Source organism: Lycium ferocissimum, chromosome 5, assembly GCF_029784015.1.
Source record: "Lycium ferocissimum isolate CSIRO_LF1 chromosome 5, AGI_CSIRO_Lferr_CH_V1, whole genome shotgun sequence".
Lineage (NCBI taxonomy): Eukaryota > Viridiplantae > Streptophyta > Magnoliopsida > Solanales > Solanaceae > Lycium > Lycium ferocissimum.
In genome coordinates, this window is record NC_081346.1 from 18,220,171 (window position 1) to 18,242,459 (window position 22,289).

The 22,289-nt window shown below is 36.1% G+C and overlaps 5 protein-coding genes across 7 annotated transcripts; 1 reads left to right on the forward strand and 4 right to left on the reverse strand.

The window, feature by feature from the left end:
* Positions 1-3,841: 3,841 nt before the first annotated feature.
* LOC132056332 (uncharacterized) lies at positions 3,842-4,574 on the reverse strand. Its single transcript, XM_059448475.1, has one exon. It carries the CDS (start codon positions 4,266-4,268, stop codon positions 3,963-3,965), a length of 306 nt encoding a protein of 101 aa, XP_059304458.1. The 5' UTR covers positions 4,269-4,574; the 3' UTR covers positions 3,842-3,962.
* Positions 4,575-6,110: 1,536 nt separating this feature from the next.
* On the reverse strand, positions 6,111-6,875 carry LOC132056333 (uncharacterized). Its single transcript, XM_059448476.1, has one exon. The coding sequence runs from the start codon at positions 6,527-6,529 to the stop codon at positions 6,227-6,229; it is 303 nt and encodes a 100-aa protein (XP_059304459.1). The 5' UTR covers positions 6,530-6,875; the 3' UTR covers positions 6,111-6,226.
* A 1,110-nt stretch (positions 6,876-7,985) lies between these two features.
* LOC132056331 (large ribosomal subunit protein P1-like) lies at positions 7,986-10,780 on the reverse strand. Its single transcript, XM_059448474.1, has 4 exons — positions 10,115-10,780; positions 8,738-8,832; positions 8,406-8,615; positions 7,986-8,276 (listed from the first exon to the last, which is right to left on the reverse strand). Exons 2-4 carry the CDS (start codon positions 8,807-8,809, stop codon positions 8,223-8,225), a joined length of 336 nt encoding a protein of 111 aa, XP_059304457.1. The 5' UTR covers positions 8,810-8,832; positions 10,115-10,780; the 3' UTR covers positions 7,986-8,222.
* A 208-nt stretch (positions 10,781-10,988) lies between these two features.
* LOC132056330 (serine/arginine-rich splicing factor SR34A) lies at positions 10,989-17,360 on the reverse strand. 3 transcript variants are annotated; one of them, XM_059448472.1, is made up of 14 exons: positions 17,206-17,358; positions 15,203-15,660; positions 14,940-15,058; positions 14,105-14,170; positions 13,882-13,956; positions 13,663-13,777; positions 13,501-13,547; positions 13,363-13,420; positions 12,535-12,584; positions 12,158-12,214; positions 11,793-11,878; positions 11,634-11,708; positions 11,426-11,516; positions 10,989-11,267 (listed from the first exon to the last, which is right to left on the reverse strand). In XM_059448472.1, the coding sequence occupies exons 3-14, from the start codon at positions 15,024-15,026 to the stop codon at positions 11,247-11,249; spliced, it is 828 nt and encodes a 275-aa protein (XP_059304455.1). In that variant the 5' UTR covers positions 15,027-15,058; positions 15,203-15,660; positions 17,206-17,358; the 3' UTR covers positions 10,989-11,246. The 3 variants fall into 3 exon arrangements, with proteins under 3 accessions (XP_059304455.1, XP_059304456.1, XP_059304454.1); XM_059448473.1 differs by lacking the exon at positions 15,203-15,660 and having other exon boundaries at positions 11,634-11,705; positions 17,206-17,360; XM_059448471.1 differs by lacking the exon at positions 15,203-15,660 and having other exon boundaries at positions 17,206-17,360.
* A 2,463-nt stretch (positions 17,361-19,823) lies between these two features.
* LOC132057618 (uncharacterized) lies at positions 19,824-20,816 on the forward strand. The gene has a single exon (XM_059450245.1). It carries the CDS (start codon positions 19,824-19,826, stop codon positions 20,814-20,816), a length of 993 nt encoding a protein of 330 aa, XP_059306228.1.
* The last annotated feature ends 1,473 nt before the right edge of the window (positions 20,817-22,289 follow it).

Consider the following 22,289-nt stretch of genomic DNA (forward strand, 5'->3'; position numbering starts at 1 on the left):
ATATTCATTCACACATAATTCTTCTACAACATCCTTAATATCATTCATAACATGATTACATTCATGATGTATCAAGAACTATGATTCAAGTCAAGTTACTATTCAAGAATACCACTATTTCCATATTTAAACTTCATACTCCACTTTCTTCCATAATCCAAGTCTTTCAACCACTCAATATTCTTAATAACATGAAATAGACATAAAACTCACCTTTTATTATGTAGGAATGAACTTTGGATGAAGATACTTCACTTGAAGAAAACCCTAACTTCAATTCCAAAGGAATTTCTATCTTCCATTAACCCTAATGAACACCCATACACTTGATTTCCCTTTGATTATTGGTATTTGATCTTTGTTCTCCCTTGAATTTGTGTTAATAAGATGTTGGAATATTCTAGAGTTCTTGAGAGGAGTGGAGAAGATGGAAAAATTAGAACTTAGAACTTATATTTATACTTGGAAATTAACTCAGCCCGATGGGATTATACGGACCCTTATACGGTCCGTATAAGTGACCATATAACTCCATCAGTGATGGCCTTTCACTGTAACAGTTATACGGACCATTATACGGACCGTATAAATGGTCTTATAACCTACCTTCTTCCCGAACTTGTTCTCGTCGTTTCGTTTGATCTCTAATCCTTATGGGACCTTCTTAACACTTGTTTAACCTTTATTAACAATCTAAATATCCTCATAACTCCTCTCCAAGGCATTACCAATCAATCCTTAACTCGATAGTTTGCAATATCTTTCCCAAACTCAACTTATACTTCACTTTCCTTTGACGAACTTAGTTTCACTAATTCATATAACTTCAAAATCTTATCGTATGCACTTTAAAGCCACCAAATAGCCTTCTTATAATTATAAGAGCCTTATGTTCACCTTAAGCTTACGTTAGTCTATTTACGACACAACGACAGAAAATTTTCGAGGTGTAACACAAGCAATGTTGTGTACACATGTACTCTAGACGGAAGTATCGACGTATCGGTAGCACAACCCAAGGTGACTCTCGAAGTCTAAGTACCACTCGTCTCGGATCTTTGCCCACGGGGGGAGGGGGGGAGGGAAGGGAGAGGGTGTTCTCACCGGCACCATCCTGGAGGACCCGCGAAATCCATGCACTCACTCAATCCACGATTCCGGGACTAACATCGAATATCGGACTCTCACGTCACTCTCATTTAAAAATCCAGCCTAGCTCATCACAGTGTTTCGTCAAGTACCAACAATGTATCAACAGTATCTCATGAGAGTGCGTGCAATGCATGTATCAACATCAATAATTAGATCAATAGCACAAGTACCAACAATGGGTACGCCAACAATGTATCAGTGTAACAAGTACCAACATAGGTACGCTAATAATATATCAGTATCACAAGTACCAACATGGGTACGCCAACAATATCATAAAAGACTACACAAGTCATATAGAACTCTATCCTCGTATCAACGTCAACCCGTAAGATACTACAATATCACAATTAAGAAGGAACAACAGATTTCAATATCTACTAACAGCACGTGGCATCAAGCCAACACAATAGAACAATCAAGTTACAACACAACGGGGTGGCTAGCCTCAATCACGCAACACGGGCCAACCTAAGACAATGTCCAACCCAACTTCATACCCGAAGGTTTGCATGCTTTCTCCGAAAATATCATCTAAATATATGCTTCGCTACACGAAGTCTCACCAAGGGTAAGCTATAACCTACCCGGACGGCCGAACAACAAACACCAATCATTACCTTTTAGCCTTGCCATATCCTGGCCGAGCCTCAATATCAAAAAAGTCTAGGCATATTCGAAATCTAGATTAGAAATCTTGAAGACCAATACTAATATTGCTCTCATTCAATTTAGGTCAAATCCAACCCTAGAATTTGGAAAAACGGGGCCCACAAGGTCAAAACGGAAAACTCAGGGGTAAAATATTAAATTAAGCACTAGGTGATCATATCCCAACAACTAATTACTAATTTAACTCATGGATTCACCTAATTTCAAAATTCAAGCAAAACCCCCAATTTTGGGTATAAACCCTAACTCTTTGATTTAAAAATTCAGCACTAATAATGGAAAATATATGATTAACAACCATAGATACATCATAATCTAGCATAAACCCAATCAATTTCATCATTAATAAGCCTAGATAGAAAATCCATCAAAACCCACTTTTAATCTTCCATTACTAATGAACTAATTAAGGAAAAGGGGTACTAAGATGATTAGGAATAAGGAATGGTAATGAAGATGGAAGAACTTACCACAATGATTCTCCCCCAAGAAATGCCTTGAAATGCTCCCAAATACTCTATTTTCGGAGTGGGTAATGAATGAAAGACTTAGGGCCTTTTAAATAAGAAATCTGGTCCGACGGTCGCTTCCACGGGCAGGCTAGCGATTTCGCGCCTTGCTTTCGCTCCACCGCTTCAGCGGTTCGGCCGTGCTTTCGAGCGCGCTACCGCTTTGGAGCCAAAGCGGTCACAAGACACCAGATTTTCTAGTGTCTTCCCAAACTTGAAAACACGCTACGAATGCACTCGTGGCCTCGGAATTCCCATTGGAGGTCTCGTTGACCGAGTCAACCCCCGATACCTCAAAACTAACTTTCCAACCCAAGTCCCAAAATGCACCCGAGTGCATTGGGAACCGAACCAAATATGCACCCAAGTTCTAAATGACCATCCGGACCCCTCGAAATCGACGGATTTCCGAAAAAGGTCCGTTTACCCAAAAGTCAACTTTGAGTCAACTATTTTTCGCTTTAAGCCCAATTTTCACAAAAAGTCATCCGAATCAAATCTAAACACCTCAGGAAGCGTGTCAACGGCCCCCTCGGGTCAAAAGTGAGCTAACCAAGCTCGGGAAAGGATCAAAAGGGGTGAAGATGCAATAACGACCAAACATGTCGTTACAAATGGAAGAACTTAGAGTTAACTTTTCCTTCCACAAACCATTTAATACCAAACTTCTGTCTCCAGTGGGATTCTTCTTTTTTGTAAGCCCTGATTAATTCAGCATTGGCCTGATTAAAAATCGTCCTGTTAATCTCAGAGTTGTCTTTAATGGAGAGATTTTCCAGATCAACTACTTTTTCTTCCGGGACTTTTATATTGGTGAAGATATTACCAATAGTATTCCTAGACCAGGCAGAAAGCATTTTGGAGCTAATTTTTGGAGTACAATTTTATCAGGCGACATGCGTTTTCAATCTAATTTTTATATATTTATATGTTTATTATTTTTATGATGAATAATATTTTAAAATTAAGTATTGTATGCACTAACTATAATAAATTGGATCCTAAGTAAGTTTAAATATTAAAATTTTAAATATTTTCTACCACGACATTAAATAGATACGATATTATATTTTCGGCTAAAATGATCATGGAAGTTAAGTGACTTTTGGAAGATAAAAGTTGAGTGATTATAGTGGGTTCACCCAAAATTGAGCGACTTTTAGAGACAAAACAAAATTAAGTCACGGTGATGATCAACTGTCCAAAGTTAAGTGTCATTCAAGCTTGTAAGTTCTAACTCCCTAATAATAGTACAAGACAATGAATTTGCAAGGAATCTGGCGCATGAAAATCCAATCATAATAAACTTTCTGGAATAAAATAGTCTTTCTCAATTTCGTCTTGGGAAATAACCTACAAAAATTATCAGCCGTCGATGTTCTTTTTTAATAAGCCATCGAAGCGGTTCATTGTGATATTGCTCGGCCAAAAGATTAAAAAAGAGATAATATGCAAAAAAAAGACAAAATACGAATGAAGTCTTCCAATCAAGCAAAAAGAATGGAATATCCGAATCCAAAAATTGTAATATATTATATCAATCTCCTGAATGTACATTAGAGTACATGATCATAATCATGCCTAGACAAGAATAAAGAATTTCAATATTAGATTTTTAGTAATATAAAATCAATAGCTAACAATAGTTTCGAAACAGTGGACGCCGTCCAATTCCAGGGCAAACCTCGGCCTCTTCTGCTGCTGTTGCCTCGAAGAGGATGGAGGCGCCCCTTCTTCGGCCTTCTTCAGACCACCTGTTGAAGAAGAAGAAGACGGTGGAGAAGCCACGGTACTCTTGCTATCTGATACAGTAGGCCCAACCCCTTGTTGTTGTTGTTGTTTGGTCTCTGTACTTGGTGCCTTAAAATGGCTCAACTTTTGGCCAAAAACCTCAGCAGAGCGAGCATCAAACGAACTGAATATTGACATCATCATCGTTGGTGTATTCTTGATTCTAACTTGCAATTAACAACAAGACAAGAAAGTACTGCTTTGTTGAGTGGTTTATGTAAGAAGTGTTTTAAAATTGATTTCAACTTGTGTACGAAAAAAGAAGCTGCAAAAGTAGGAGTATATATAGGGGGATGGATTAAAGAATTGGGCATCCCTTTCCCAATTAAAATTGGAAAGATCTGGAAAGTGGAAATAGGAGAAAGGGAATTTCCAATATTTTTTACATATTCGTTGAATTGGTTCGCAAGACTAGTGGGTCGGGGAAGGAACATGGACACTATCCTATTAGCGCGTGTTATTTGGCTCTATTATTTTTTGTAAAACGACATGATATATATCTTCTGGATTTAACTGGAAATTGCCTAATTCCAATTATTTATTACTACTTGGTCTACAAGAAAATACTAATAGAACGTTGAAACGTGTCATGTTTCTGTCTGTTTTGAGCATGAATGCGTGTGCGTGTTCTTTTACCCCTTTTTTGGAGCATGCTAATTGCTATTGTCAAGGCAGTGTCTCCCTTTTTGCGGATAAGGTCGGACCAATTCTATATTGGTGGGGCTGACCTGATCAATAAATTATTGAGTTTGAAAGCTGTTCAAGCTGTGGGATTATGGACTTGTAACAGCTATGATTGACTTAAAAGGAGGTTAGAGTCAGAATCTTGACGTTGCCCTGTTTTCTAGCAAGTGGTGAATGGAGGAATCTTCTACAACCCTGATTTATTCAGTATCTAGACTTACGAAATCCAACCGATAAGCTTAGATAATATATAACATAACGTATATGTCACTTAACAAACCTAGATATAATGTAACGTGAGGTAATTGGTAACACCCAGGAGTGCATAGAAGGCAAGCAATCATGAAAGTGGATATACGAAAGCTATCTATTTAGATGAGTTAAGGGTAGTGATTAATTAGCTCTGCTCCTATCTTGGGTACCTAAGAATAGACCACAAGGTAAATCGTGTGAATTTTCTTCTCAAATTTAAAATAGTCTATATATGCATCTTCTGTTGAATAGTAATATACGTGGGTATTCCAAGTGGTATATATCTCTCACCCGGAGATACCAACAAACCCAATGATGAATAGGAATAAGGGTTTATTTATAAATGTAGTGTCGAGCCATAACTTGTGTGCACCGCGAATATTCTTGAGGACACATGCTAATTTGCTATCTCTCACTGGCACGTGCAAACTTGAAAAATCACCTGACATTTTTATCTTTATTGAGATTTCAATTTCTAGCCTTACAGAGGCTAGGACATAAGTAGTGGCATTGTGTAACAAACAATTCAGATCGGACATTGCCTCGTCCTATCTGAATAATATTATAGTATGTTTAACCACGCTAGCCTTCACTGCCTGGTCCTGAAACTTTCCTTCTTTCATTCGTATAATCCTCCACTAGGCTATAAAAAGAAAGAAAGGAACGGCTGTCTAACGAAAGTTGTTTTGATCGTATGCCAAGTTTTTTTAAAATAAAAACAGATGGAGTACAATTTTATCACTTGACATGCTGGATAGTTATATGCATTCTCACCTAGCAATAGTACTAGACAATGAATTTGCAAGAAATCTGGCACAAGAAAATCCAATCATAATAAACTTTCTGGAATAAAATAGTCTTTCTCAATTTCGTCTTAGAAAATTAGTTCCAAAAACTATCAGTTCGTTGATGTTTTTTTCAAATAAGTCATCGAAGTGATTAATTGTATTTGATATTGATCGGCCAAAAGATTAAAAAGGAGATAATATGCAACAAAAGAGAAAATACGAATTGAAGTCTTTCACTCAAAGTTAAAAAAAAGGGAATATATATCAGAATCCAAAAATTGTATTATCCATCTCCTGAATGTACATTAGAGTACATGATCATAATCATGCCTAGACAAGAATAAAGAATTTCAATATTAGAATTTTAGTAATATAAAATCAATAGCTAACTATAGTTTCGAAACAGTTGACGCCGTCCAATTCCAGTGCAAACCTCTGCCTCTTCTGTTGCTGTTGGCGCGAAGAAGATGGCGGCGTCGCCTCTCCAGCCTTCTTCAGACCACCTGTTGAAGAAGAAGACGGTGGAGAAGCCACGGTCTTGCTACCTGATACAACAGGCCCAAGCCCTTGTTGTTGTTGTTGTTGTTTTGTCTCAGTAGTGGATGCCCTAGAAAGACTCAATTTTTGGCCAAAAACCTCAGCAGAGAGAGCATCAAACGAACTGAATATTGACATCATCATAGTTGGTGTTTTCTCTTTTGCTTCTAACTTGCAAATTAGGAGTAACAAATAACAAGACAAGAAAGTAAATACTGATTGCTTTGTTGAGTGGTTTATGTAAGAAGTCTAAGCTGTGCGTTCAACTTGTGTACGAAGAAAGAAGCTCCAGAAGTAAGAGTATATATAGGGGGGGTGGATTGAAGAATTGGGAAGTCCTTTCCCAATTAAAATTGGAAAGATCTGGAAAGTGGAAATAGGAGAAACGAAATTTCCATTATTTGGGTTGGCGAAGGAACTTGGAAAACTAACACTCTCCTCTTAACGCGTGTTATTTCGATCTATTAATTTTTGTAAAAGACATGATGTATATCTTCTGGATTCAACTGGATATTGCCTAATTGCAATTATTTATTACGTGCTGCTTGGTCTAAAAGAAAATACTAATAGAACGTTGAAACGTGTCATGTTTCTTTCTGTTTAGAGCATGAATGCGTGTGCATGTTCTTTTACCCCTTTTTTGGAGCATGCTAAATATTGCTAATTGCTATTGTCAAGGCAGTGTCTCGCTCTTTGCGGATAAGGTCGGACCAATTCTATATTGGTGGGGCTGACCTGATCAATAAATTATTGAGTTTGAAAGCTGTTCAAGTTGTATATGGATTATGAGGGGTCTTGTTGTCACAACCTTCAAAATTGAAAATAGCCATGATTGACTTAAAGGAGGTAAGTCTCAGAATCTTGACGTTGCCTGTTTGTTAGCAAGTGGTGAATGAAGGAGTCTTCTTCGACCCTGATTATTCAATATCTAAGACTTATTAAATCCAACCAATAAGCTTAGAGAATAACATAACGGATTTGTTACTTAACAAACCTTAGATATAATTGTAACGTGAGGTTGGCAACACCCAAGAGTGCACATAAGGCAAGCAATCATGAAACTGGGTATACGAAGGTTATCTATATTTAGATGAGTTAAGGGTACTGATTAATTAGCTCTGATCCTATCTTGGGTACTAAGAATAGACCACAAGGTAAATCGTGTGAAATATTCTCTTCCCAGCTTTAAAATAGTCTATACACCTATGCATCTCTTGTCAAAGAGCAATATACGTGGATATTCCAAGTGGTCTATAGCTCTCACCCGGAGATACCAATAAACCCGATGATGAGTAGGAATAAGAGTTTTTTAATTTATAAATGTAGTGTCGAGCCATAACTTGTGTGCACCTCGAATATTCTTGAGAGTACTAATTTGCTTTCTCTCACTGGCACATGCAACGCGAAGAATTGCCTGACATCTTTGTCTGTTGAGATTTCAATTCCAACCTTCCATAGATGCATGGCTGGGACATAAGTTGTAGGCATTGTGTAACAAACAATTTAGATAGGACATTGTGCCGCCTAGAGTACCAAATCACCAGCAACATAACTCTGCAGAATCTATTTCTAAGTGCTTAACATACGGATGACAAAAACAAACACCAAAAAAGATATAGTACTCATATAACAGAACCTATGAGAGAACCAGCGCAACAATATTTAGACATCAATTTAGTGTCTAACGCATTTGATTTCTACTGATTTGACCTATCAATTTGCTCAACAACCAACTTGCAATAAACCTGACCATTAGTGGTACGGATCATACCAACACAACAGTGAGTAATTAGTTAAATGATCCCACTCACTATGCTGCATATTAAAAGAGAAACTCCTAATCAAACAAGCTCAATCCCAAATCCTCGTCACTTTCCTCCTTTGTCTCCTCCTACAATCACACAATCAAACATACGCGATCATAATCTAGATTAAAAAATACAGCCTAATTAGATCAATTGTTTATCAAATAGTAATAAAAACTTGTGTACTAATTACTACATTACGACTTTGTTACTACCTTTTTCTCCTCAGCAGCGGGAGCAGCAGCGGCAGCACCACCTCCGGCAACCGGTGCAGCAGCAACAGCCACTGCTGGACCGCCACCTGTCCCGACAGTCAAGATGAAATCTTCGATGTCCCTCTTCTCAAACAGCTTGGCAAAAAGACTAGGCCAGTACGACTCCACTGATATATTTGCTGCCTTCACGACCGTAGCAATCTTCTCAGCCTGAAATTCCATATTCCATATACGTGCAACAACATTAATGTAATTAAAATGTATGAAAAAGAATTGTTGTTTGATTTTTGTATGTAACAAGAGTTAATTATCGCGTCATGAAAGATGATTACCGTAATGGGAATGCCATCATCGAAGAGAAGCAAAGCAGCATAGGTACAACCGAGTTCCCCAACTGATGACATTTTTGCACGATTGATCTAACTCTCTAAATTTGGAAAGGATAAGAAAAATATAGCAAAATCACTTCGATATGGAAAAGACGTTCGTATATAGAGGACTAGTGAATTAAAAGTTACGAAATGTTAGGGTGTGATCAAGACTCAAGGCGTAGGTTACGCATTTCAGGTGCTACGAGTCTAACGGCTTTACTTACGAAGAGCTTTCATTACATTTTTCTTAATCTTTTTACTATCTTCAATATTTATTTGGGGAAATAACTTATATAGACAGCTCACACATCTAGTTTGCAGCTGATATAGCTCATTGTATCGTTGGTGTATAGGTAATGTATATGTTCTGTATAGCTATACAGTCTATGCATCTAGTTTGTATCATTGGTGTATAAATAATGTATCTGTTTTGTATAGCTATATATAAACATTAGATATACTCTCTATATATAATGTGTATACTTTGTATAATTATGCATTAACACACAAAACCAACTAAAATTGCTATATCTATAATGTATATTTTCTGTATAGCTATATGTAATCATTACATATACTTTGTATATACCTATTATAAACACAGAATACCAACTCAAATTACGGTGTATAAATAACATATACTCCCTCTATTTCTATTTATGTGAACCTATTACTATTTGGGGAGTCTACGAGGTGGTTCTTTGACCACATTTTCGTTACAATTTTTCTAAACTATTTGAATTATAAATTACCATGACTTATAGTACTTTTTATGTAGGTTCTAAATATGTAAATTTTAACTTTACAAACTTGAAAAATCTATATCAAAATTTACGGTCAAAGTTATAAAGTTTGACCCTTATCCTTCGAAGAGGTTCACATAAATTGAAAGAGGGAGTATATTTTATATAGCTATACATAGGTTGCTCAATCTATCTTTTGTTTGTTTTCAACTCTTTAGAGTGTATTTTCTTAGAATTTTGAGTTTTCAACTCTTTAGAGTGTATTTTCTTAGAATTTTGAGTATTAAGATAGATTGACCAACCTATGTATAGCCTAGTTAACGAGCTCGGTGATTGATTGATTCTCAGTCGTAATTGTAAAACTAAATTATATAAAAAGTAACAAACTAAAACAAGAAGCTACGCAAATCAGATTAGTAAAACCAATCAGTGAAAAGAAATCGGTAAAGTCTGGCACAACATCAATTAGTGATTGGTGAAAAATAGTTATAACTTCACTTTCTAATTTCTACCTAACGAATGGAACATATGGGAGCAACTAGATAGGCGAAGGGTAAGGAAATGATAATTAGGCTAAAACTAGTTAACTAGATACCTGAATGGTATCTCCAGGTAATTAATCCAGCTAGTTGCCCAACTGGTGAAAGTGTCAACGTTCCTTAGATTATGGTATTTGCAGTGTCCTTGTTGTTGAGTGCTGTTTAGAATTTCAAGTGCTAATCATTTGCAACTTAAGATCAAGCAAATGCCTTCAACCATTTAGCACATATTATTAAACCATGTACTTCTTTGCAAAATGCAAATCCATTACTATTGGGAGAATTCAAGTTCGTAAGATTTTTTTAACGAAATTAACTCTTCAGCTGATTACGGTTTCTAAAATTTGAAACATAAAGCTACGTATAATATTCTGATTTCGTCTTTCGAGGAGTTCTGAGCTTGCATCACAAAATCCCACATGCAAGGCTCTATATCTGTCTGTTTTCTGTTCCATTCCTCAAGGTTCTTATATCCTCGAACAGAAGTCGAGCTTCTATCCCAACCTCACTGTTTGTAGGATGAAAAATACTAATCTCAGTCTGTGATCCGGCTTGACCGCCCAGTCCCCATTTACCATTTCCCTTTGTTATATAAGATTCACAGAAGCGTCTTCACACGTAAATGAGGAATCATTTTCTCATTCACGGGAAAAATACCCACCTCGAACACGCATAAGAGAGGATCCATCCAGGAATATAAATTGAAGGCTCAACCTTAATGTACTAACTAGCTATCACTTCACACAGGCACTATCCACAACAAAATTTCAGAGGTAGCTGGAACAACAAGAGAATCTATGTAATTTTTTATGGCGAAGTATTTTGGCAAAGAATATCAAAAGCTTCAACCAATACCATCTGTGAAAAGAGACGATCTGATGCAGCATCAAATCGTCAACAAAGGTAATTAACTGACTCAACAAGCCAATGTTTAATAATCAGAACTCCATTAAGCAGCAAAATCACTAGCAGAAGTAAATCCTACATGTTTAATAAACCATACACTACTGACAGCCGAGAGAACAGGATACTGCATAGCTCTCAGATAAGAAAACACATTACTAGGACAGACCTCCAAAGGTTCCAGCCTTTAATACAGCTCTAGTCCATAGCAGATTCCTAATCAAAATAAGTACATAGTTCCAATTTCTCCTTTCAAGAGGAGAACACCACTAAACAAATCTTGCATCAGCCACTGTTTGATCGTGCCTGAAATAAGACCACAACATGCAAACATTAGAAAGGTCTAAACGCATGGACAATATGAAGCATCCAGAATGTTGGTCAGGACCATCTGCAACAAGAAGAAGAAAAAAGCTCTCTCCCAGATGCAAACTCAAACATTCAATACAAAAACATTGCCTAACCTGCCGTGGTGATGCCGATCGGGACCTTGACGGTGACCTAGACCTAGACCTCGACCTTGACATTGATCTGGACACTGACCTTGACCTGGACCTGAATGCAGAGTATGAGCTCACGTGTTAAAAGGCTAAATTGAAAATAGAAAACAAAAGGCTTTATTAGTACCTACGAAAAAAATAAATATTCAAGTAATAATGCAATGTCATATACCTGGTCGACTTAACTGGAGATGCAGATCTAGACTTTGGCGGTGGTGATCTCGAAACTGAACGGGCAGGTGATCTGCTGCAGAATAAACTCCCGGTAAGACATCAAAAGAAAAAGGAATGTACATAAACGAGCTCATTTATTATCTACAACTTGATATACCTCCTACTCCTCCTTGGAGTTCTGCTTCTGCTCCTGCTCCTGCTCCTGCTACGACTTCTTGAAGGACTACCCTTGTATTCTCTTACCTGGATGAAGAGACAAAAAATGAAGTGAGCATCAACGTAAACATACATTTTAGAAACGAAAACCCCTGCTACTACTAACTCAAGCATACACGTTCACTGGATAATTGTATCATAAAGAACCCCATAAAACCAATATTAAAAGCCACCCATTAAATTAGGAAATCATCACCATACCCGTTAAATATGTTGAGAGATTAAGCATTGAATTTTTTAAAAAGTGGTTGAAAGAGGAAAACCAAAATAAATTGAAGCATAAAGAAAACAAGGATAAGCAAATACCCGGATGTAGGTTCTTGTCCAAGGATTCCTGAACTCAGTATCATCAAGTTTTCTTATCTGAACGAGAAGAAAACATGTAAACCACCTTTTCCAAAGGGGCACAAAGAAATAACAAATAACCACTATCAAGCCAGTTACAGATTTAAACACTCGTCGGTGAATACTGAAAACTAACAAAACACAAGAATTCCTGACAGAGGAAAATTGTTAAGAACCGGCAAATAACCATCCTTCCAAAAGATTAATGAACCAAAGAACTTAAAAATTTGGGAAATTTAACACTGGAAGTAGGGGTGGAATCCTCAGTAATAAAAGTAGATAGCAGCGTCGAGAAGTGTTTATAAACAATTAGGTAGTGAGGCAGATAAGAAACTTACAGCATACTTCATGTCTTCATAATTTGTGTAATCAACCAAGCCAAAGGTTCCTGATATGGATAAGAAAATTTAGAGCTACAGACAATAAGACAGTTCACACAAGAACAAAACACAAATGTCACCAAAAAGCAATTTTCCTGAATATTCTACTCTTTCAAAAAATAAAAATACAACATTTGCATTTTATATTTTGCAGTCCAGTTTTTCTCAAAGGTTTGCTTAAGGCCTAATAAAGGCCCAGAGATAAGTGCATTGAAGCATATCCTCAGCCGCACGGTCTCAGCACTTCGCTACAAACCCCAAGGGGCTAAGTTTTACGCCTCATAACCCAGCACTATCTCAAAGAGGTAAAAACTAATATTGTTGGCAAAGTGATATATTAATCATTAAGGAAACATTTTATGAATGAATAACATATTAATTAGGAATAGATAAATAGGGAATTTAACATTAAGAAAACAATACACTAATCTGAAAAACTTTACAGCTGATATGCATTTGAATTAGAAACTTAATATGGTTTCTAAACTTGAATAGTGCAATTTTTACGCCTTGTACTTAATTGAAGTTTTCCTATTCTCTTGTTCACCTAATCAATTCTAGTTTCTCTGTAGCAGCTTTTCCTTACATTGCATGTGTAGTTAAGTTGTCTTTCCTCCTTGACAAAAAACCACGCTTTAGTTTCACTTAAATTCTCAGCAAATTTTCTAATCTTTCTTACCTTGGAAATCAGAGTCACTCATGCAGTTTTCACCATGATTCTAGGATTCTTGAGCATTTTGTAAAATTCACAAGTAAAAGGATCCTGTGAGATATGTCTATTCATACCTTCACTGTCACGAGAAACTTCAGCAAAGCACACATCCCCAGCTTTCCGCATATGATCCTGACACATTTTCTAGCAGGTTACTGCAATTGCTACAGATACGGACCATCATAAACAAATATCTTGCCGATTTCACTTACCTTCAAATCTTGCCAGGAAGCGGAAGATGGAAGACCTCGAATAATAACTGTATATGCATGAAAAGAAAAAGGTTAAGAGACATCTATATGATCAAGGACAATTAATCTACAGCAATCAAGACAGGGATCTTCATGAGACATCCAAATAAGTTATAGCGGAACCTCGGTAATCAGAATGTCGAGAAACGCCATAACGCGCTCCTCCACCACTGGTTCCGTAGCTGCCTCGGCGATCACTTGAAGATGATGGCCCTCTTCCTCCATGAGCAAGCTCAACCTATTATCATGCATCTAAAAAAGTCAACCACACGGAAGCTCATATTTCCTAAATAGGTCTCTGTATCTATGAATATGAGAGAATCAAGTACGAATTGTTCTTACCCTCAGCCGACAACCATCAAAATTGTAGCCATCTCTACCCCTGATGGCATCTTCTGCATCTCGAGAACTTTCAAACTAAAGAAGTAATTGACAACCAGATAAACAAAATAAAAAAAGAAGTAACTCACAACCACCAAAAAAAAAAAAAAAGTAATTGGCAACAGGTGGTCAAATTTCAAACTACAGAAGACCGTATATATGTCAATATGCTAAACAAACATACCTCCACAAAACAATAGCAAGGAGGACGAGGTGGAATCTTCAACTCAATATCCAATATACGACCATACTGCAAAAAAGGAGAGGAATCAAAAAATCAGTAAGCGTATTTTATGTTTAGGATACAGTTTCTTTTATAAGGAAGTTTAAGATACACTGTTAGCAAAGACCATATGCTAAACCAGCCTATATTTCAGGACAAGACTGAACGCTTACAAATTGATGTCTCCCAACTGTTAACTCTCTATTGGGCAACCAGTACACTGGTGGTATTGACTACTTAGTGTCTATAGCCTATAGTAGCAAGTAGGGAAGAAAGCATGAACCTAAGACAGGAAAAATAAAAAAGACGGAGGATGCAGTGCAGGATAGCAAAGAAGAAGGCTCCTTCACCATCACGCTTTGTTTTCAACCATAACTTAATATTGGTACTAGTACTGCGACAGATTCTCTTAAGAGGCTACATTTGGGCTTTCTAGTTCCAAAATTTTGCAAACAAGAGGCAAATCAAAAAAATTATCCATGTATAAAGATGACATTGTAATGAAATTAAGAGTAAGAGCATAACTAGGTGCTCGAATGCATACATCTGCAATATAATCTCAAGCAAGGCCATTTTTTTGTAATAAGTATTACTTATGCATCGAAGGAACTAGAATGCATTCATCTGCAGTATAATCTCAAGCAAAGCCATTGTTTTTTGTTAATTACAAGTATAGCTTATGCATCGAAGGTTGAACCCAGAGCCCTATGAGTTAAGTACAATTGATGACTAAATTTTCCAAAAGAAAAGTAAGCCTTTGCAACTAAGAGTACTTAAATAAGTAAAAGCGACAGACCTTGTAGAATAGGTCTTCAACTTCCCATTCCTTTATATCTGCTGGAAGGTTGCCAACGTAGATTGAGCGTGAAAAACGGCCACTCATTCTCGGCAATGAAGGGATAATTCACTGCAAGACTGCAGGTAGATGAAACTTATAAACTTTTTGAGATTCCACTTAAAGCTGATGAGATATAACTAAACAATTAGAATGGATAAATTTCTATCATTCTAATTTTGACTTGACAATAACAGATTCAAGCAGAAAATTATGAAGCAAACCAAGAGAGCAATCCTCCAATTGAGCTGTGCTCCACAAGCTCCATTGCTCAAATGCTCCGTGATGCTCCAAAATAATAGATTCAAACAGAAAAATTAAACCAAGAGAGCAATCCCCAAGTTAAGCTATGTCCAAAAGTTCCATTGCTCAAATGCTCCGTGATGCTCCAAAATACTAGATTCAAACAGAAAAACTAAACCAAGAGAGCAATCCCCAATTAAGCTATGTTCCACAAGCTCCATTGCTCATATGCTCCAAGATGCTCCAAAGCAAAAAACTATTTGAATTAATTTTGATCTCCTCATCCACTCAATATATTTTGCAGATGATAGCTCTTCTGAGTGAGGAAGAACCTTCAACTATACATAAAACCCAAATACTCCACCCTGACTTGTCCCACTCCCCAAATACATCCCTATGTATGATTCCAAAGCTCATTTTTGTTCCAAGCGCTTGAAATCTATCATAAAGAAAGCATTTGTCATAAGATGAGGTGAGATCGTGATATACTTTATGCATTTTACCCTTTCTCAGTTTGTTTTTTAAGAGCACTGAGAAATCATCCTACAAGACATGCAATATATTCCTTTTCCATTTAGTTAACACAAAACCAGTTTAGTGCAACTGATGTCATTTCCCTGAACCCTAAGATAAGGACCAGACTTCTAAGTCACTAAATGTCAGTAAAACATTGCTTGAACTGAGGAGACGACTGCAAAGATGAGAATAGAATACGATGCAGAATATTTTCAGTGAAAAAGGATTTACTTTGGCAAATCATTGTCTAAAACATTTTTCAATATTTGGTTGGATGTAAAAATAGGTATATATGGCAATCATAAAAGATGAGGGATAGTGTTCTGGTGAAATCTTTTTAAAAATTCAAGTTGACAACAACCTTTACATGTTGGCTGAAGCAAGTGATATGGGATATGATACGGAATATTCATAAAGGAAAATGACTTCCATTATTTTCAGCCTTTTGGAGGAAAATTTTCTATCATTCAAGGTAACCAAACAGCGGAGAATGATTTCATTGAGAAAACCATTTATTGAATAAAATGTTTGCTGCCATACCAAGCACACCCGTGAATTCCTAGGGGTGGCAAAATCAGCCCATAAAATCATGATCCGCTTATATGATTAACTCAGCCCATTTTGACCCGCTTAATTCAGCCATTTAAAAACTGGGCCGAGATTGACCCATGAGAAACTTTTTATAAAAAATATTAAACAGACATTTTTTATTTGATATGTTACATATAGTCATAATATACGGAAAAAAGATTTTTTTTAGGTACAACAAACTATATGAGAAAACAAACAAAGATCTTTAAACTTAGTAAGAATTGAAGGGGTTGGGTTACAACCTGGTTTTTAGCCCGTTTCAGCCCAAGAAACTTTGGGAGGGCCCAGGTAACTTGAGCCGCCCATTTTGACATGCCCACCCCACCCATTTTACACCCCCTACCCGTGATGTTCAAGTATTTTCTTATTACACAAGTATAATTTTTCTGTTTATGACATCTTACAATTCCAATATTCCAATAATCTCCTGCCAGTCTCACTCTTCCGAGCAAGTCTGATGTTATGATTGCAGTTCTCTGAAGGGAAACAATGTTCTTTGAAGCTACTTCACTGATGATTAAAAAAAAAAAAAATTACTGTTATGTAATAAAAGAAACATCACTACAAGTAAGTAGGATCAACAAAATTTGGGGCTTTTCTAGCAAAAGCCGATAATTTCGCTGAGAAATATCACCCAAACCAAAACAAACCCTGGGAATACCCGAATAAAAATATGAACCATTCTTGTACGAACAGAAAACGATCAATTCGCAACACAAGGTATCCACGAAATACAGAAAGTGCTGTATTCGATGAACTTTTTGATAGATGTATAACTAGGGTTTCTTTCCCCTGTTATCATTTTCAGGGAATGGTAAATTAACAAATGTACCTTAAACGTAAAAACAGGGCGATGAAGAAGAATCTTAGATATTACCTGGAATTCCAATTATGGTTTGATGATGAAATTGGCGATCAGCTTCTTATCGGGTTCTCTCTCCTGGTGCTGCACTCTTCTTCTAGATGCTTCCTAATTTTAGGGCTTTTCTGCTTATAAAGCGAACAGGATTTTTACTTTGGTTTCTTTTAACCCCTCAGGTTTGGTTTACTTACATATCTTCCCTGTTCGTTATATCAGTTTCCTGTCTAAAAAATGGGTCAAGTGGTTAGTTGACCCCTCACAAAAGGTGTTTTTGCTTTGTGGAACTCTACAAAAAAAAAAATTAAGTTTATGATCCTTGTGGGATCTTTTACATATTCAAAAAAAGAAATTGCACATCCAACTCAGCCCCATTTTTAATGTGAAAACTCCACGAATTTACAAATTAGTAAATTTACAATTAAAATGAGAAGGACCTTAATTGACACAATTTAAAAAGATTGTTAAAACAAAGTGTTGTTGGTTTTTGCTCGATAGGTGCAAAAAAAACGAGCACATACGTGTTTGTTGATTGCCAAAAAAAAATTGTTTATGATCCTTGTGGGATCTACATATTCAAAAGAAATTGTGAAAAAGACATTTGTGATTTCCTTGCAAAATAGAAGGGCCTTATTGCAATTAAAAGATTGTTAAAACAAATATAGAAAAAAAGCACATATTTGATGATCAAAGCTTCTCAAACAAGATGGTGTGAAAAATAGTGCCTTGCAAAAGATTCTTGTTTTAGTTTTGATAGATTTCTGGGTAAGTATTATATCTTTCAAATTTTGTTTTGTGATTATATCAAGCTTCTCAAACTCGTGGTGTCAAAAAAATAGATATCTTGCAAAAGATTCTTGTTTTGAATTGATAGATTTCTGGGTAAGTGATGTATTCTTTGAAGTTTATTTTGGGGGTGAAATTCAAAAAATGGAGGAACCATAGAAGTAGAAAATACACCAGAAAAGAGATTTGATAGTTGATGTAGGAGATTTGTGTATTTAAACATAGGAGATATTAGTAGAAGCAGAGGAGATTTGTGTTTTAGTAGTAGATAAACAAGATAAGAGATTTGATTATTGAAGCAAGAGATTTGTGTAATAACGTAGGAGATCTAAGGTCAAAACACAAGAGATTTGGGTGTTGAAGTTGAAGATGAACAAGAAAAGAGATCTAATGACTTAAGTAAGAGATTTATATCAACACTTAGAGTTTTTTTATAAGATGCAAGATATTGGTATTAATTAATTTTTTATTTTTTATTTTGTTTTGCAGGTGATCATCTATAAGTAACAATGGCAAATCTGATTATTTACATTGAGCTTGAACTCAAGGAGGAAAAATATATTAGGGTGATTAATTGTTGTCAAAGAATATGTTATAATGAGTTGGTAGAAGTAATATGTCAACGATGCAAGATAACATGTGATCCGGGCAATATTGGTTTGAGTTATAAGCCAATGAATTTGGATAAAACTTGGCAAGAGACACCATATGTTCCATTAGAGGATGATTTTGACTTAAAATCCTATTTTATTATTGTTGATGAACGAGGTGCTAGACCCACACCGAAAGTGTGTTTACTCGAGACGGGAAGAGAATAGAAAAGACAAGTGCAGTAAGTTGTGAAAGTGGTGAAATACAGGTTCTTGTGGGAAGTAATGGGTGTAACGTGATCCAAGAGCATTATAGTCCTATATTTGTGGAAGAAGAACAACCAGTTGATAAGTTTGCTGAACTTCACTTAGAGCAGAATGTGATTCAAGAGCATTATAGTCCAATTTTTGTGGAAGAAGAAGAACAACCAATTGATAAGTTTGCCGAACGTCAATTGGAGCAGAATGCGATCCAAGAGCATTATAGTCCTATTTTTGTGGAAGAAGAACAACCAATTGATAAGTTTGTCGAACGTCAATTGGATCAGAATGTGACCTCCGATTATCAAGTTGTTGATGATGAAACAGTGTATACGGAAGGGGGCTATCCTATGGCAGATGTGGCTTGGGAGGAAAACTTTACAACCATGCCGAGCGACGAGTGTCGCAATGAAGGTAAATTTGGTGATCTTTCCGACCTTCATTTTGGGCAAATATTTGAAGACAAAAAAGACAACTTTTGAGGAAGTTAAGAAAAATTGCTCTTACTGCTAAGTTTCAAATGAAGACAAAGAAGTCTAATCCTAAGTTGGTTTTTGTAAAATGCATTGTTGAAAAGTGCACTTGGTGCGTACGTGTTATAAAGTTGGCAAATTCGACGCGCTTTATTGTCAAAAGGTATTGTGGTGAACATAATTGTGGTATCAAAAGTGCACCAAAATACCATAAACAAGCTACATCTGACTTGAGTGCAAACATGATGTGCAAAAATTTTGATACATCAGGACATGGGCCAATACCAAAAGAGATAAAAACTTTGGTACATAATGAAATCGGATGTGAAGTAAGTTATCGAAAGCTTGGAAAGCAAGACAAAAGCCTTGGCTATCATGTGGTACCCTGTAAGAAGGTTATTCATTGTTACGGTACTTCAGATATATGGAGTAAACAAATTCGGGTTCGAGGACAGACTTAGATGAGGATAACAACTTCAAATATTGCTTTCTTGCTTATGGAACAACTATAGAAGGATTTTCTCATATGAGGAAAGTAATTTCTATAGATGGGACATTCTTGATTGGAAGATATGGTGGTGTACTTATCTCATCATGTGCACAAGATGGTAATCATCATATTTTTCCAATTGCATTTGCTATTGTTGACTCGGAGAATGATAACTCATGGATGTATTTTTTCATGAAGCTTGCTGAATGTATTCCTGATGGTGATGATTTGAGCATTTTATCAGACAGACATATAAGCATAAAGAATGTTGTTGCTGATGTGTACAAGCTTGCATATCACGGATTTTGCATGTATCATATTACTATGAATTTGCGGTCCAAGTATGGTGATTGTGACATTCTTTATAATTTTCAAGAAGCTTCAAAAGCATACACATTGGATGAGTTCTCTGTTTATTTTGATGCAATAATGAAATCAAATGTGGAAGCTGGTTGGTATCTTGAAAATGATATTGGGTTTGAGAAATGGGCGAGAGCCTATTTTCCTGGAAATAGATATAATTTGATGATAACAAATATTTCAGAATCACTCAACGCAGTTTTAAAGGTTCAAAGAAGCTGGCCTATTGTTTCTGTACTCAAAGCTATCCAAGATAATATGACCAAGTGGTACGTTGAACGCATTTGCAGAGCTCAAAATAACATTCATTTCTTAACCCCTAAAGCTGAGGGGTTGGTTCGGGATCATTATGTTTCCTCTTGTTTGCTAGCTCCTACCCGTTTAAACGAACATGAGTTTCATGTACGTGGTGATATAAATTGTTTGGTTAATTTGGAGCATAAAACATGTACTTGCAAGGTTTTTCAGATGGATAAACTCCCGTGTGAGCACGCGATAGCAGTTTTGAAACTAACCCCAGGCCAAGACATATGGGAGGAGATATATAAATTGTGTGATTCTAAGTACCTGAATGATATGTGGAAAAAAGCTTGGGATAGACCAGTTTATCCTGTTCCTTATCCAAAAACATGGATGAGACAATCAGAGGAACAAAGAGTGGTTCCATAAAAATGCCTAAAGGTTGCAAGAGAGAGAATCGTGCTCCTTCAGTTGGCGAGAATCCAAAGAGGAAGAAACAACGGAGAAGTTGTTCAAAGATGGTGCAGGCAAACGGGTCACTATAAGACAAAGTGCCCTAGAAGATAACTGATGATACATTTTAATCTGAAGACTGATCTCTTTTGTGGTTTACTTGTCTCTAATGTTATAAGGATTCTATATCTTTTGTTATATGGTTGTAATCTCTTGCAGCATGGATATATATCTCTTAGGGTCTATATCTCTTGCAGTTTACCGTTTTATCTCTTATTCTCAACTTAGATCTCTTGCAGTTTACTGTTTAATCTCTTATGCACAATTAAATATCTCTTAAGACCATGGCTTATATCTCTCGCATTATATTTAGTGATCGCATTTTATAAACTTTATTATTTCTTAATTCAAGCTCAACTTATATCATAACACTTCTTAATCTCTCGTGAAATAATAAGCGGGATTATTTTATTGGGCTATCACTCGTCCTAACTATCAACTTGCAATCTTAATCTCTTATGCACATACAATAATCTCTTATGCACAATTAAACATCTCTTAAGACCATGACATACATCTTTCGCGTTATATTTAGTGATAGCATTTTATAAACTTTATTATTTCTTAATTCAAGCTCAACTTATATCATAACACTTCTTAATCTCTCGTGAAATAATAAGCGGGATTATTTTATTGGGCTATCACTCGTCCTAACTATCTACTTACAATCCTAATCTCTTATGCACATACAATAATCTCTTATGCACAATTAAACATCTCTTAAGACCATGGCTTATATCTCTCGCGTTATATTTAGTGATCGCATTTTATAAACTTTATTATTTCTTAATTCAAGCTCAACTTATATCATAAAACTTCTTAATCTCTCGTGAAATAATGAGCGGGATTATTTTATTGGGCCATCACTCATCCTAACTACCAACTTGCAATCTTAATCTCTTATGCACATACAATAATCTCTTCTGCACAATTAAACATCTCTTAAGACCATGGCTTAGATCTCTCGTGTTATATTTAGTGATAGCATTTTATAAACTTTATTATTTCTTAATTCAAGCTCAACTTATATCACAACACTTCTTAATCTCTCGTGAATTAATAAGCGGGATTATTTTATTAGGCCATCACTTGTCCTAACTATCAACTTGCAATCTGAATCTCTTATGCACATACAATAATCTCTTAAGACCATGGCTTAGATCTCACGCATTATATTTAGTGATAGCATTTTATAAACTTTATTATTTCTTCATTCAAGCTCAACTTATATCATAACACTTCTTAATCTCTCGTGAAATAATAAGCGGGTTATTTTATTGGGCTATCACTCCCTAACTATCTACTTACAATCCTAATCTCTTATGCACATATGCACATCTCTTATGCGCAATTAAACATCTCTTAAGACCATGGCTTAGATCTCTCGCA